Genomic DNA, 14,984 nt, shown 5'->3' with positions numbered 1-14,984 from the left:
CCCGCTCCTGCTTCATCCCTCCCACTCAGTCAACACAGATCAGACTCAGGAAACAAGGCTGGCCTGTTCTCAAACAGCCGGTCACTGCTTTTAATCAGTTGACAAGGTGAGGAGAGTAGTGGTGCTGGTGCCACCATGTGGCTCGATGCTCACAGGCCTCAACCACAGTCCATCTCGGGATCATCCACATCGGGCTCAGCGGCACAGAGGTCATCCAGGGCGGCCTCTGAGCCAAAAAAGAAGAGCGTCCTCTGGTGAAGGCCTGAAGGTGCTGGGGACTGGGGGAGGTCCCACCTTTCCTCCCCCCACGCCCAGAGGAACTAACCAGTCCCTTCCACGCCCAGGCCTTGCTCCCTCAGCTACTGCAAGCAAAATGATACAAAGGCAATTCAGACAGGGATGTTTCTGGAAAAACCCTGGCTCTGCCAGGCCAGCTCAACAGATGTGAGCAAAAGGCAGCCTAATATGCACAGAGAAGAACCAGAGCAGGAAGATAAGAATGACCCCAGTGCTGGCCAAGGCTGTGGTGGATGGAGGACTGTGACGTAGGCCGGGAAGTCTGACTTGGCCACGAACTTGAGGGAAAACCCCACCTGGGGCTGAGGTAGGGAGGGGTCCTCCTGCCGGCTCACCTTCACAGTCTGTCACGTCAGGAAGCCCTCGAATCAGCGTGCTGACCCCTGGCATCACCTGGTCATACTGATGCAGGACCTCCACACAGTGCACACTAAAGAGCTTGTCCTTCTGGGACAGGCTGTGCAGCAGCAGCACCGTGTCCCGCAGACACCGCACTGTCCGCTTCTGCTGGTCAGTCCTTGGGGGCCCCCCTGCCCTCCGCACTGTCAGCCACTGTCTGTGCAGCATCACCGTGAGCGCTCTCACCACCTGGGGGAGGGCACAGACTGAGGTCAGGTCTCACAGTTCCTGCACCCTAACACCTTGCTCAGCTGGGCAGCATCTTTCCTAGCCACCCCAGGTGAGGAGGGTTCTGAGTGGTGGCACCAGGGTTAGAAGGAGCATGGGGTCCTTGCACAGGTCCTTGCACCTTACCCACCAAGAGAGCTGCCACGCTCTCGGCCCTGCCTGCCCCTGGGCACTTACCTCCACGTTGCACTGGCAGTTGGAGCCAGTGACCGGGGAGGAGGGGCTCTGCACACCAAGCTTAGCCAGGAGCCACACAGCCTAGAACAAGAACAGCCTCTGTTACATCCATGGCAGAATGAGACCCTGATCACAGCGAGGGCTGTTTCAGTCTTCTCCTACAAGAGCTCCAGGTGCCTTAGCAACTGCTTGTCTGCATAAATCGGGTCTTAGAGGTGGTGTTGTGGGGCCTTCCCAGGCTAGACTCAGGACCAACACGTGTGTCTCACCAATGACCCCACTGCCTCCAGGCCCACCTCCAGCCATCAGACCCCAAAGCCGGGTAAAATCAGTTATCAGGCTACTTTGCCAAGTCCCAGGGCACCCTGGGGTCCACCTGTATTGCATCTGTGTAGTGTGGAGCCCCCAAAATGAGTTTACCTTATTAACGGCTAACCTCTTGTTACGAAAATTAAATCTCCTTTTCTCCCCAGAGGAAGGAGTAAAAGTGGCTCTTAGGGTGGGATGGGGTGGTGAGCAGTCCACAGAAAGGGCTCTGGCATTTTTACCTCTTGTTCCAGTTGAAGCCACTGTGTCTCCGAAGCCACTTTGTCAGGCCTTGACGTGATGTACATGTATAGCAGCAGTAGGAGGCAGCCTTCTGTAAAGGATGCCCCACCTCTCACTCAGGGTCCCGCTTCACACCCAGTGCCTGGGGTACAAGCTGCAGAAGCCCTCAGGAGGCCTCTGACCTGTCCCTGCCACCACCCTTCCCTCCAACCTGCTGGAGCAGTCGAGACACCTGCGCCCTGCCCTGTTTACCTGAGTGGGAGCAGAGCTGAGGCACGAGCTTCTCATGGTCCACCAGGAGGGAAAGGAGCTCCACAGTCAGCAGCACACCAGGCAGGGGTGTCTCTGGGCTGAGGCACTGTGGCAGCACCCGGAACACACACTGGAATCTAAAACACAGGGGCCCCGAGAGACGTGACACTTCCAACCCAATCCCATAATGCACCCTCGTTTTTCACTAGATGTCACAGGAAATTCGAGCAAGCCAGTACAAAGAGACTTGGTTCAGCCCCGGGGTTCAAATGTTGGCCGACCACCACCTACTTGCTCATACTTGTTTCGTGTGAATAAGTAGGTACCACCCTTCACCACGGGACTGCTGTGACTTGGAGATGACGGGCCCTTACCTGGCAGAGCGCCACCTAGTAAACGGGGGATGCCTACTTGGACCTGGGGTGCCTGGCCTCCACACTGCTCCTGGGCTCTTTCCTGCCTCTGCTCCCAAATAGGGAGGCAGGTCTTTTTTTTTTTTTTTTTTTATCTTTTTGTTTTATTTATTTATATTTTTTTTTGCGAGGAAGATCAGCCCTGTGCTAACATTTGCCAATCCTCTTTTTTTGCTGAGGAAGACTGGCCCTGGGCTAACATCCGTGCCCATCTTCCTCTTTATATGGGACGCTGCCACAGCATGGCTTGCCAAGCGGTGCATCGGTGCAAGCCCAGGATCCGAACTGGCGAACCCCGGGCCGCCGCAGCGGAATGTGCACTTAACCGCTTGCGCCACCAGGCCGGCCCGGGAGGCAGGTCTTAACTTGGGTGTGAGAGAAATGTCCTGTGCCCACCACCAAAGGACTGGCCCGGCTCTAGAAGTGACAAACGAGGACTTGGCTATGGTTGAATCTTATGAGACCACTCACTGAGCAAGGAAGACCATTTTCTCCACTTGTCAGAAAACACCAGCTCCTCTGCCACCAAGTATAAGGTGCTCACTTGGCATAAGGGACTCTGGGCACACTCTCCCCTAAGTCTCGGGGGAAAAGGGACAGCTATTACCAAGGAACCAAGTCCCAAGACAACCACTGTTGTTTGCTCAACCCACACAGCCTTGTGGGTGGAGAGAGGGGCAATTCTGTGTGTGTCCCCCTTCGTGCATCTGCAGTGTTTTAGCACAAAGCATCAAAGGGTAAGAATATTCCTCAGTAGTTCGCCATTAGGAAGCAAGGTCTCACTATTGGGGGTGAATTCATTTTAGAGCAAATCCTGTACAGCAGACAAGAAGTTGAATGTTTTCAGTCTCCAGGGAGTGTGGAAGTTTGTGGGAAACTGGAATTTAACCTGGTTGTTACCCAGTTTCATTATTAGACTACAAGTGGCCCCTAACTCGTCCACTAAAGCCCCTGAAACTATCTGCAAGAAAAATCCATCTTTGTATACAACACAGTGGTTTCCAAATTACTTTTTGATAGCATCAGAGCCTTCTTTTTAAGTGAATTTTTTTTTTACAGAGCCCTCAAACACACAATCGATAACAGTCATGCTGCTCTGGTTGAAGTGAGACCTATTTGCTCAAAAGCCCCTGCCATCCCAGTACCTATGGAACAACGTTGGACCTATGGCTATAAAAGCAGCAGCAGGAAGACAAAGGTCTAAGGGGATGATTTGCCCTCAAGCCTGGGTATGCAGGGTGCCCTTCATAAGAGACTGCAGCCTGTGTGGCTACTTGTACTGCATCGCATATTGCTTTAGCGCCTTGGTGGCACCCGTCCCTAGCTTTTACTCCAAGGCGATCAGGAAGCTGTGTGGCAGTGGGGTTCAGCTTGCAAGCATGAAGGAATTCTGAAAAGAAGTACTGAGTGGGAGGTGGTGTCAGTGATCAAGGGCAATGGCTCAGGAGACTAACTGGCTTGAAACCCACCCAGCATGCTCCCTCTGGGAGTCCAGACAAGTTTCTCTACCTCAACACAGGATTTATTCACTCCACAAGTACTGAGTGCTTACGGTGAGCTAAGCTCTGCACTAGATGTGAGGATGCAGGGCTCTGAGGGTGTCACATGAGCTAGTGAATGGAAGGCACCCTGTGTCTGGCCTGTAGTAAGCACCCATTAAATGGCTATTTTTTGATGTCCTTGTGGACAAGCTCAATAGGAATGGAAGGATGGTGTCCCTACAAAGAGAACTGGTAAAAACATGCTTCCTGGAATTCATTCATGAAACAAATATGAAACAAGCAACCAGCCACTATGAGCTGGCCCCACCAGGCACCTGGGCCACGGTTCTGCGCCTACTGTGTTGCCCACCCTACACTGCAGTACTGTGTCCAGCTCTGAGCACCACCTTTAGATGGACCAGACCAGCCAGAACACATTCAGATGGAACCCAGGATCCAGAAGTGTTTTTACAAAACAGGTATGTTGAGCTCAGACTAAAAGACTTCAGATACATGCAGCCAGTGGAGTCTTTCCATCATAGGAATTGGCCTCTCGGTGGAGTGCTGAGGGGCAGATGGGATTACTGGACGAGGGGATGTGCTGGATGGTGTTTACGGTTCCTCCCAGTCTTGAGGCTCTGGAATCCCAAGTCAGGAATTTATGACAATAGTGTTCATGAGCTAGGTTCACTATACTACCACTTCCAACAAACCTGAAAGGAGCAAGTAACCTGTGGCTCATGCCAGAGCACAATGGTCACAATGATGGTGGGCAGATTCCAGCAAGGTCAGCCTGTGGGCTGCAGACCCTCCCCATACCCTCTGCTTCCTTAGGGAACGCCCCACCAAACTTAAATGTGGTTGTGATACATGGTCTTCACCTGATCTATGTCCCAGGTTCAAAGGCCTCTTGGTTCAGCCTTTGTCTATCCTGGGACACTCTTCAATAGTGGTTAACAGCCTTCTTGTTATCATATGTGTCTTTTGCTTACCTGCTGTATAGAGGCAGAATTAAGCCAAATAAACCACTTCCGTGGTTCTCCCAACACCTGGCCCCACTTCCCATCACTTCAGAACTCCCTGAACAAAGTCTTAGAACCGCAACCAAGGCTTAGAATTGAACAGTACAGATAAGTCAAGATGTGAGCAAAGTACAAGGGCCACAGGATAGACCTCAAGAGGTCAGGTAAGACCCACAAAGAATCATGACTTCCATGTTGCATTATACCTGGGTAAGAAATCAAAGGAAGCGTTTTCAGCTAATTTCACCAAAACCTTAAGGCACTGGTTGAGGACACTGGCTTGAAGGTGACCTGTTGCTGCAGAAGAGAAAGCCAACAGGTGAAGAAGCGTCTTCAACAGTGGATGCTGGCCTTGGTCATCGGCAAGCCCCCATGGGGCTGAGGTCACATCCCTATGACCACGTCTGTGAACCACGCTCTGGTTTCCTTCCCTAGTAGCAGAATCTGCCCCCTCTCCTGACAGTAACAGGCAGACGACTGCTCCGCTGTGGCATACCAGGTGCTGAAGAATGCTAAGTGAAGCCACAGAGAAGCTTTCCAGGTTGCAAACTGAGTCCTCGGGGCTGGCATCTACCACAGAGCTCACACAGGAGGAATGTGTTGGTGAGTCCCCAGGTGCTCCGCTTCTCTTGGTTGCTGCCAAATCCTGCAGAGCCTGGCAGTGTAAGCTGATAAAGAACTGTACCAGGGGGAGGAGATGCACAGCTCCAGGAAGCTGGCAGAGCGGGAAGGCCCTTCTGCCTCCCTCTGCTGGGTCTCTGTCACATGAGCCTTCATTCCTGGCAACCAGATTCAGTCCAGTAAGTGCCAGGTTCTGTGCTTCTCTCAGGGCCGACAGGGGAAATGACCCATCACGAGAACCTGTGGTCCTCAGGCTTGACATCCCAGTCAAGGTACTAGCAACAAACACAAAAGAAAACACACAAGGGTGAGACAGAGATAAGGTCAAGGGCCCCCAACAACCTACCTGCCAAATTTTCTAGTTTCCCTGCCCAGCACACAGACCTTCTAGGCTGGCCAGGACCAGAAAGGGACTTGCTGCCTGGAAACTCCTTCCTAAGCAAGCTCTTTAAGAGTCTTATGCTTACCTGCCAAACGCTGGTGGCTGCAACAGGGTGCTGGTAGGAGCCTCAGAAAAACTGCTCAGGAGGTGGCACAGACCCAGGGATGACCCTGGGACCAAAGGCTGCTTCAGGAGAAGGTTTATCAAAATGGAACCTGCAGAAGACAAGGTGACTCTAGAAGGTGCTGATGTGGGAGGCCTTTTCTATGGCCTCAGAAGGAAAAGGTTCCTTGGAAGCTGACTATCCTTTAAGCTGCCACTAAGCCCCACTGAGACGCCTGTGGGTGCTGAAGGTGCTCGGACATACCTGCTCTTGGGCCCGTAAACTTTACAGTCTTCTGCTTAAGTCACAGACTACTACTCCCCTGGACCCTCTAAAGGACTGTCTGGAATGCTGGTTCTCAGAGCCCCAGACAGTTCCCTGGGCAATTCTACTGCAGCATCAAGAGGACAACTAGAGCCATGCAGGCCTCCTGCAGCAAGAGCAGGGATTCTGGTACCTTGAGTGTTCAATGAATGCATACAGCTGTCAACAAGACTTTTCTGGGACTCTTCTTGCTTTATGGGGTCACTTCCCAGACTGTGGGTCTTATTCTCTGAAACCAGATAAAATGTAAATCAAAAATTGAGCACAAAAGCACAGGCATATCAGAAACTCTTAAATGTAATGAGTTTAAAACACAGATTGTTCTACTTCTTCAGCCTTATATCAAAACAAGAGTCAAAGTAACTCAAGAACACTTGCATCTTTTGCCTTCCTCAAGTAAACAGGAACTCACACAAAGAAAGGAAAGGAAAAGAAAATTAAGTTGTTTGCCTACTTCAAAATGAGGCAATAACATAAAAGCAGTAACCACTAATATTTATATAGTGCTTATTACGTGCCAGACACTGTTCTAGGAGCTTTACACATATTAGCTCATCCATTCCTCACAGCAACCCTATGAGGAGGTGTTACCATCAACTCTGTTTTACATATAGGAAAACTGAGGCACAGAGGTTAAGCCAGTGAGTAGTGTCACAGAGACTCACGGCCAGGCTGGTGGGCTAACTGCCTGCTTATAACCCCTCCCTATACCGCTCCTGTATCTCCTAGATGCCAAAAATGTGAGTGGCTGCGGTTGTCAGAGAGCTCACGGCAGGTAGAAGAGAGGCAACGTATCTGAATTACAAGATAAATTGGCATAGCACAGTCTCAGAGTGAAAAAGCACTAATGCTAGGTTGTCTATCTCTAGAAAGCAGTAGTGTTCCCTCAGTCTGGACTGAGCTGTACAATGTCAAGGCTGGGCTATGAAAGGAACACATGTCCCTGCACATTAGCTGTGTTTCTGGCATGTCAATGGATGCCGACTGTGGAGGTTTTAAAACATGCCTGCAAATTCTTTGACACACCTCCCGTCAAAAAGCGCAGCCTAGTTTCCTTCCCCTTGAATGTGGCCCAGCCTCAGTGACTGGCTTATGACAAACAGAATGTGGCAGAAGTGATGCTATGTGGCTTCTGAGGCTAGGCCATAAAAAGGACAGCTTCCACTCAGCTCTCTCTCTGGGTTTGTGAGCTCTAGAGGAAGCCATCCACCAGGTTATGAGGTCACTCAAGTAGCCCTGTGGAGAGGCCCACATTGGAGAGGAATTCCATTGCCAGTCATGTGAGTAAGCCACGTGAGTGAGGATCTATTGAAACAGATCCTCCAGCCCCAGACAAGCCTTCAGTGATTCCAGTCCCTGCAGAGGTAAAACATCCCCACTGTGCCCTGTCAGAATCGTTGACCCACAGAAACCAGGAGAAAATAAATACTCATTGTTGTTTTAAGCCACAAATTTGGGTAATCTGTTATATAGCAATAGATGATAGATAGACTGACTTACCCTCTCTGCCTACCAGGGACTTGTGTCCTGGCTCTGTCTGGCAGGGGTGGGGAAGGGACATGCTAGCACTAAAAGACTCCTTCGTAGGGAAAGATGGTTTTCCAAATTGTGGAGAACACGCTTCTGGCTTTATAACCACAGAAGGGCTTTTCCTAGGGCTGGAAAAAGTTAACTATGAAAGCAAAGTAATGATTCTGCTAAAATCACTTAAAATATCTGGTTATAACACTTGTAGCAAGCTTTAAAACTTTTTATGTCTAGGTGATTTGACCAAAGGTTTTATCTATTATATATTTGTCATTCTTTGTCAGGACAGCAGTACAAAATTCAAGGCATTTTGATCCAAATTTTTGAAATAATCTTTCATTTATTTCCGTCTTCTCCTAATCACCTAAAAATATTGGCCATAATTCCATTACTATTTCCAATTCCACCAAAACATCTTTTCAACGTGGAACAACCTCTTTTTTTAATAGTCAGGGACTGAAATCAAAGATTTTCAGTAGAAAAAAGGTCTATTAAGAGGTGTGTTGGGGGCTGGCCTGGTGGCGCAGCAGGTTAGTGCGTTCTGCTTTGGCAGCCTAGGGTTCGCCAGTTTGGATCCTGGGCGCGGACGTACTCACTGCTCATCAAGCCATGCTGAGGTGGTGTCCCACATACAAAGTAGAGGAGGACTGGCACAGATGTTAGCTCAGGGACAGTCTTCCTCAAGCAAAAAAGAGGAAGGAAGATTGGCAATGGATGTTAGCTCAGGGCTAATCTTCCTCATCCAAAAAAAAAAGCATGTTGTGTCTTGTCTTGCAATTGAAAACCAAGCCAGTTCCTCAGTACCAGGGTCTTTATGTTAGAGAAGCAGTCTTAAACCTGTGATTGGATCAGACGATGCCAAGGCCCTTCTGTTAGTGAGGTGTGAAGAGGTGAGGACGGACTCCCTCTGCTCTCCTCTCTTACCTGGACTATGCTAGGCAAGAAGAGTTCCATTTCACACCCTGCCCATTGTGAGCAAAGGCAGCAGAATGTTCAATACCAGAAAAAGATGCCCTGACCCACACTGTTCACATTTCAAGGCTGATATCAACAGTGTGCCAGACTTCTCCAGCAGGCAGGGGGCAGGACCCAGACCATTAACAAGCTGACCACACCTGCAGCGAAGGCGGGGACTGTGGGACAAAGGTCCCAGCGCAGCAAATGAGAAAAAAATCTTCCAAGTAGCTGGAACTGAAATACACTTATGCTTGGAGCAAAATCAGTTATTTGCAACAAATTATATAAAAATGAAGACTGGCCCACCCCAAAAGTTTGGAGATCATCTTTCCAGCCTTTTCTAGTCCCAAGGAGTTGTGTTTATAACGTCCTATACAGAGAAAGCACTTCTAGGATGTGGGGCCTTTACACTGTGATGCCTCAAAACATTCAAGCCTCATCCAAACCACCTTTGAGGCCTTCAGGAAAGAAGACCTATGCCCAAGTGGCAGAGTCTAATTGGCTTTCATGCAGGACTAGCCTGATATTATTTTTCAGACTTGTCACTAAACAATGCAAAACTGAACCCTCCCTCCAGCACCACCATTACCTGACATAGGAGATGGAGGAAGCAGCGAGTTTATTTGCTCGTTCACTGCTTTGAAGCTTTGTCCTTAATTCATTCATCTCGGCATCTTTAAACTGGAGTTCAGACTGCAATGATTGGAGCTGGAAAACAAAAGAAACATGCTTGTAGTGGCCCCACTATATATACAAAAATAGCTCTGGGCTTCAAAATCTCAAGTTAGTAAAGGAAAAACAAACAATGAGAAATAAGTATGGAAGTCTGCTGTGACATAAATGTCCTAAAATCTCAAGCTTTAGCCTTCTGCCTGAAAGACAGCATGGTATTCTAGGATGATATTTTGACCTGAACTATTGCGAGGTAGTTTGTGAGGGTTCACACACCATTTACTCAGCCTCTCTGAACTTGAGCTTATCTGTAACATAAATACCTGTCTTCTCATACGGGGGGATTAAAGAAGAATGATGAATGTAAAACGCCCAGCATAGAGCTTGGCAAGGTGCCATATCTCACCATAACGTGTTGACCTTTTAATGAATGTAGTGGTGCACAATTCTAGGTCTTCTTCAAAGTCTGGGCAGAGTATTTGGAATTACCAAAACCCTGTGCAGTGTGGGGAGACCTGCTGCTCTGGACTGCAGGGTCTATAGCTAGCAGTAACTGCTGTCATTCCCCCAGCACATTCTGTGCCAGGCACAGCACCAGATACAAGTGCAGGACCATCTAAGCCTCACAACAACCCTTCTGGTTATTTTCTGGAACAGATAAGGGAAATGAGTCATGGATCTTAAGTCATTACCCTGGGGTTACCACTTGCATGTGATAAAGCCTGGATTCAAACTCTGGATTTTGACTGCAAATCCCTTGCTCTTCATCATATATATGGAAAGGCAACTACTGCTGTTAGTGCTGGGAAAAGGTTAGTGTTTCTTTAAAGTTTGCTAAGTTTGCTGAATGAAGTAATGGCAGAGTAAAACTCCACATCCTTGAGATTGAAGCATTGGGAAGTGCTAAAGGAAAGTGATGGACACCCACTGTTTTTCTTCAGAACAGCATCTTCCTCTCCTAAGAAACATCATTTCCCTACCTCTGACTATGCGATTTGAATGGGAGATAGCATCTCTTTGGTTACAGTGACTGGTTCAGGGACAGGCACCTGACTGGGTTAGATAAAATAGAGCCTTCCCCAGAATTTTAAAGCTTGAGATGAGGGAGCCCAAGTTTTCAGTCTGCTCTGGAGCCATGAAATATGAGCCCAGGAGCTTCCGGAGAACACATCCTCTACCATAAGGATGGAGCCTGTTTTTAGCATAGAGAATAAAGATGAGTTCTGGCACAGCTTGAGTCATTGGAGGCCCCAGCACACCTGTTTTTCCCAGATTTAGTTATGGAAGCCAATTTATTTCCTTTTAGCCTAAGCTAGGGAATTGAGTTTCTGATCTTCCCAAAAGCCCTAATTTAAGTCTGTTTCTGGAAAGTCTAAGCTAGTGATTTATTCCTGCCAAGACCTGCAAAGCAGAGTTTCATCTAAGTCCTTTGCTAAAACACATGCAAAGCCTGGAAGAAAAGTATATGCAATTAGCTGATACCAGAAAGTCTTTAAGACAAACAACTGTTGAAAACCTCCTCGAAGATTTACAGGCAACTTTGGTCATTGCTTCTAAAGGAACTCAGTGAGCAGACAAAGCTGATAAGCTGATGTCAGTAAGAAGCAAAGCAAATGCTCTGGGTCACCTTTTTGGAGAATTCCTTTTCTTTGTCACTGAGTGCTTGAGTTTTTTCTTGCTCAAGAAGGAAATGGGATCTTCTCTGTTCCTCTAGAATGGATTCTGTCTGATGCAGTGAGTCCCGCAAAATTTTAATTTCTCCATTTTTAAGGAGGACTTCGTCTTCCATTGCCTTCATCTGTAAATCCCAAATCAATCTTGTGACAAATTTGTAAGGGAAAATTATATATGTACTTGTTTCAACATGTTGCTGGGGAGACGGAGAAAGCACACGTGAAACATGTCCTACAGACCAATGAGTGCTCAAAATATACCCCTACCAACCAGATGTCACCATGATCTGCCAGGCCCATTCATGAGACAGCTGATATTCAGCAACATAGCTTAAGGACACACTTGTCACTTATGCATGCAGATTCTGTAGGCTCCAGTAGGTATTAAAAAATCTGGGTCACACACCTCACAGAACTAAAATTCCACATTATGTTCTTGGTTTTCCTAGGGACCTATAGATGGTCATATGAAAGATGTCTGCTTTTTTTGCAAAACTGCTAATGAAAATAGCAACCATTATGATGTTGTGTTCCTTATATAAGGCATATACTATAAATTTATCTCCGTGCTAAAACAGAAAGTTTGTGTCTCTTTTTGGATCTGGTGTACAGTGTTTCCTTTCTTGCCTTGGCTGTTAGGAATCTCAGGATTTACTTTTCTTTTTTTTTTGGTGATGAAGATTAGCCCTGAGCTAACGTCTGTTGCCAATCCTCCTCTTTTTGGTGAGGAAGATTGGCCCTGAGCTAACATCTGTGCCCATCTTCCTCTACTTTATATGTGGGATGCCTGCCACAGCGTGGCTTGATGAGTGGTGCGTAGGTCTGCACCCGGGATCCGAACTCGCAAATCCCAGGCCACCCAAGCGGAGCGCGTGGACTTAACCACTACACCACTGGGCCAGCCCCTCTTTTATATATATATATATATATTTTTTTTTTTTATTGAGGTAACACTGGTTTATAACATTATATAAATTTCAGGTGTGCATCACTATATTTTGATTTCTGTTAGATTACATCATGTTCACCAAGGATTTAGTTTATTTCAGCCTAAATTTTCTGGCTTTCTTTCCCCAGCCTTCCTCCATTTCATGGAGATGAATCTGGGCTCTTGTTTTAAAACTTTTATATATTTTATTGTACAATGCTTTATAATACATGCATAAGTGAATGAAGTAACTACAAAACCACAAATTAAGTCACTTACCTTTTCTTTAAGTTCTTTGTATTGTGCCTGAAGTACCTCTAATTCAAAATTATCTTTAACTGGAACACTTGCTCTGTTTTTCCCTGCAGGATTTTTTGACATCCCATCTAATCTGGGGACCTTATGAACATCTGTAAAAAACAGTTCCCATATACTTTTCAGGACCCAATATTTTCCCACCTTTGCCAGACAATGCTGAAAAGAATCACTCTTGAAAGCAAATTAGAGAAAGATCTAGTAAGCAATATACATATCTCCAACCTAAGAACATGATTTAAACTCATAAATGATCTTTATGAAATAACAGATCCTGCTACCCTCACCCCATCCCCCACTCAATTTTAAGAGTCTAAAGGTTGAAAGGAGCTGTGGGGATCTCACTGGTTAGAACCCTGTGATCTGTTATTCAACAATATTTATTGAGTACCTATAATATGCCAGGCACAATTTAGTCTCTAAAGGTACAATAGCGAGCAAAATGGATATAGTCCTTACAATCATGGAATTTACAGGACATTCAAAAATAATCATACAAATAAATGTAAAATTACAACTGTGATAAAAGCTGCAGAGGAGAACAAATATAGGAAAGGCTATAATAGAGGGATCTGACCCAAGTGAATGATTGGCAAGCCTCCCTAAGGAAGTGATGACTGAGCTGATAGCTGAAGAACAAGCAGGAATTAACCAGATGAATGGGGATGGGGAATGGATGGAAAGCACACTCAATGTACAAGAAACAGCAACTTGCAAAGTTTCTGTCTTGTAAGGAAGCAGAGAGAATTCAAAGAATGAAGGAAAGTCAGTGTGGCTAGAATTCAGGGAGTGGGAAAGGGACAGACCATGCTAGGCCTCGCAGGCTATGTTAAAGATTTTGATCTTTATACTAGAAGCAGTGGGAAGTCATTAAAGGCTTTCAGTAGGGATGCTCGCGTGAATCTGTGAGACACAGACAAATTTGAGTTTTGAAAAGATCACTGTGGCTGTGGTGTGAAGTCCAACTTGCAGAGAGTCAAGACTGGAAACAGGGAGACAAGGAGTTGTCCAGACTGTTGTCCAGAGGAGGGGCAATGGTGACATAGATCAGAGATATGGTAGAGATGATGCAAAGAGGATGGATTCCAGAGAAGGAATAAGAAGGTAAAGTTACAGGATTTTGAAAGGAATTAGACGTATGGTCAAGGAAACGGAGCCATTGCCTTGTGCCACCTGATGGAGAGCGGGCTAGTCATTGTTGTGCAGAACATTTGGTCATTGATGAGTGTTTTCGGAATATCTGCTTTGCCAGGCAGTGTGCTGGACATGCTGGATTTCCAGGAAATGATTGTGTGGAATTTAAGATGCTTTTGAGACATCCAAGTAGAGATGCAAGGTGCTCTCAAAACCTTTCTCTTTCTGGGAGCCCCACAAGACTTCACTCATTCCCCAACTATCACGTAAGCTCCATGAAGGAAGGGCTTTATGTCTTTTATTCATTACTAAGTGTGCTGCAGTCCCTAAGGTCTAGTCACCTAGTACAATTTATTGGTTGTATAAAAGAATAAGACTCTTTCATCTCTTGCCTCTGCCAGGCCTCTCTTATGCTCATGCCGCCCAAGGGAGAGCGTGATCTTCATTAGATCTAGAGCCTCCCAAACCCGTCACGAGAATGGGTCCCCATGCACAGGCAGTGATGGTTCCGATGGCGGTGGTAGCCGTGTTTCAAGGATCTCGGCTTAGAACCAAGAACCTAGTGGCAAACTTTAGAAACTAAAGTAAAATGTTAACCTAGTTTTCTATATTTCAAATCAGCTGTTTGACATTCCTGATACATTTCTCCTCAAAATCAAAGGACCTTTTGGGACACAACCGCTGCTTAAATCAAGCTGTTCATATATTTTAAAAAGGTGAAGGGGCAGTGTGGGTGCAAGACACCGGGGGCGACGGTCGCCCTGGGGTTCCGAAGCCACAGCCATCAAGGGGGGTCTGGCGAGGTCTGCACCACCCTCTGGGGAAAAGGCCCCGAGATGCACTCACTGAACACGTTCCGAGCCGCGGCCGGGCATTGGCTCAGGGCCTGTGACGCGAGGGTGTCGAGCTCCTCGAGATCGTCGGCGGTGAAATCCCCGTGCGCGCCGAAAGGGTCTTCAGGGTCTGGGGCGGCGGCCGCGGGGAAGCCCCGGGCCCGCTTGCTCGGAGGGTGCCCGGTGCTGGGTGGCGGGCCAGGGCTAGGCGCCGGGGGCCCGCTCCGCCTCCTGCTACCCGGCGCGGAGGTTCCAGCCATGCCTGCCGCCAGCCACTGTTCGAAGGCACCGAGCCCGGCCTGGTCGCCGCGAGACGGAGGACCTGGACCAACCGCCCGCGCGCCGCAGCTCGCCTCAGCCGCTCGGGCCACGCCCCCGATCCTAAGGGCCAATCAGCTGCCAGCCGGCGGGCGCGGAGGAATGACATACATCCGAGCGCGCCGCCGTGCTCAGCTGAGTGCCTGTCCTCGGTGGCGCCCAGCCCTCTGGGCCCCGCCGTTCGGGTACCGGCGCCTGGAACTCAGAAGGTCGGTGGCGGGAGCTCTGGCGGCGCGAACTGAGATACCAGGACTGCGGGTTTGAGGCTCACCGACCCCACCGCGCAGGTGGCTCTGCGCTTCCTCCCTGGCATCCCGTGGGTACACAGCCACGCTGGAGGAGTTCGCCCTGACATTCACAAGTGCGCACGTGAACCCAG

The 14,984-nt window shown here is 48.1% G+C and overlaps 1 protein-coding gene across 5 annotated transcripts; it reads right to left on the bottom strand.

Moving 5' to 3' along the window:
• Positions 1-59: 59 nt before the first annotated feature.
• ATRIP (ATR interacting protein) lies at positions 60-14,626 on the bottom strand. 5 transcript variants are annotated; one of them, XM_058557568.1, is made up of 14 exons: positions 14,301-14,623; positions 12,285-12,415; positions 11,032-11,202; positions 9,322-9,440; positions 7,749-7,906; positions 6,382-6,477; positions 5,907-6,036; positions 5,025-5,714; positions 1,903-2,039; positions 1,650-1,741; positions 1,102-1,182; positions 633-885; positions 326-362; positions 60-226 (listed from the first exon to the last, which is right to left on the bottom strand). In XM_058557568.1, coding segments are annotated over exons 1-14 (2,343 nt in total). In that variant the 5' UTR covers positions 14,548-14,623; the 3' UTR covers positions 60-225. The 5 variants fall into 5 exon arrangements, with proteins under 5 accessions (XP_058413551.1, XP_058413556.1, XP_058413545.1 ...); XM_058557573.1 differs by having other exon boundaries at positions 326-359; XM_058557562.1 differs by lacking the exon at positions 326-362 and having other exon boundaries at positions 1,650-1,738; positions 14,301-14,624.
• Between the last annotated feature and the right edge of the window lie 358 nt (positions 14,627-14,984).

This window comes from Diceros bicornis, chromosome 2 (genome assembly GCF_020826845.1).
Source record: "Diceros bicornis minor isolate mBicDic1 chromosome 2, mDicBic1.mat.cur, whole genome shotgun sequence".
Classification (NCBI taxonomy): domain Eukaryota; kingdom Metazoa; phylum Chordata; class Mammalia; order Perissodactyla; family Rhinocerotidae; genus Diceros; species Diceros bicornis.
This window is presented reverse-complemented; position numbering and strand designations above follow the sequence as displayed.

What these genes read in the sequence shown, in the direction of transcription:
- ATRIP (XM_058557555.1), bottom strand. Translation starts at nt 14,547, where the DNA reads ATGGCTGGAACCTCCGCGCCGGGTAGCAGGAGGCGGAGCGGGCCCCCG. An exon ending in CGCGGCTCGGAACGTGTTCA is followed by an intron (nt 12,416 to 14,300) that starts GTGAGTGCATCT and finishes TGTTTTTTACAG; the next exon opens with ATGTTCATAAGGTCCCCAGA. An exon ending in ACAAAGAACTTAAAGAAAAG is followed by an intron (nt 11,203 to 12,284) that starts GTAAGTGACTTA and finishes TGGGATTTACAG; the next exon opens with ATGAAGGCAATGGAAGACGA.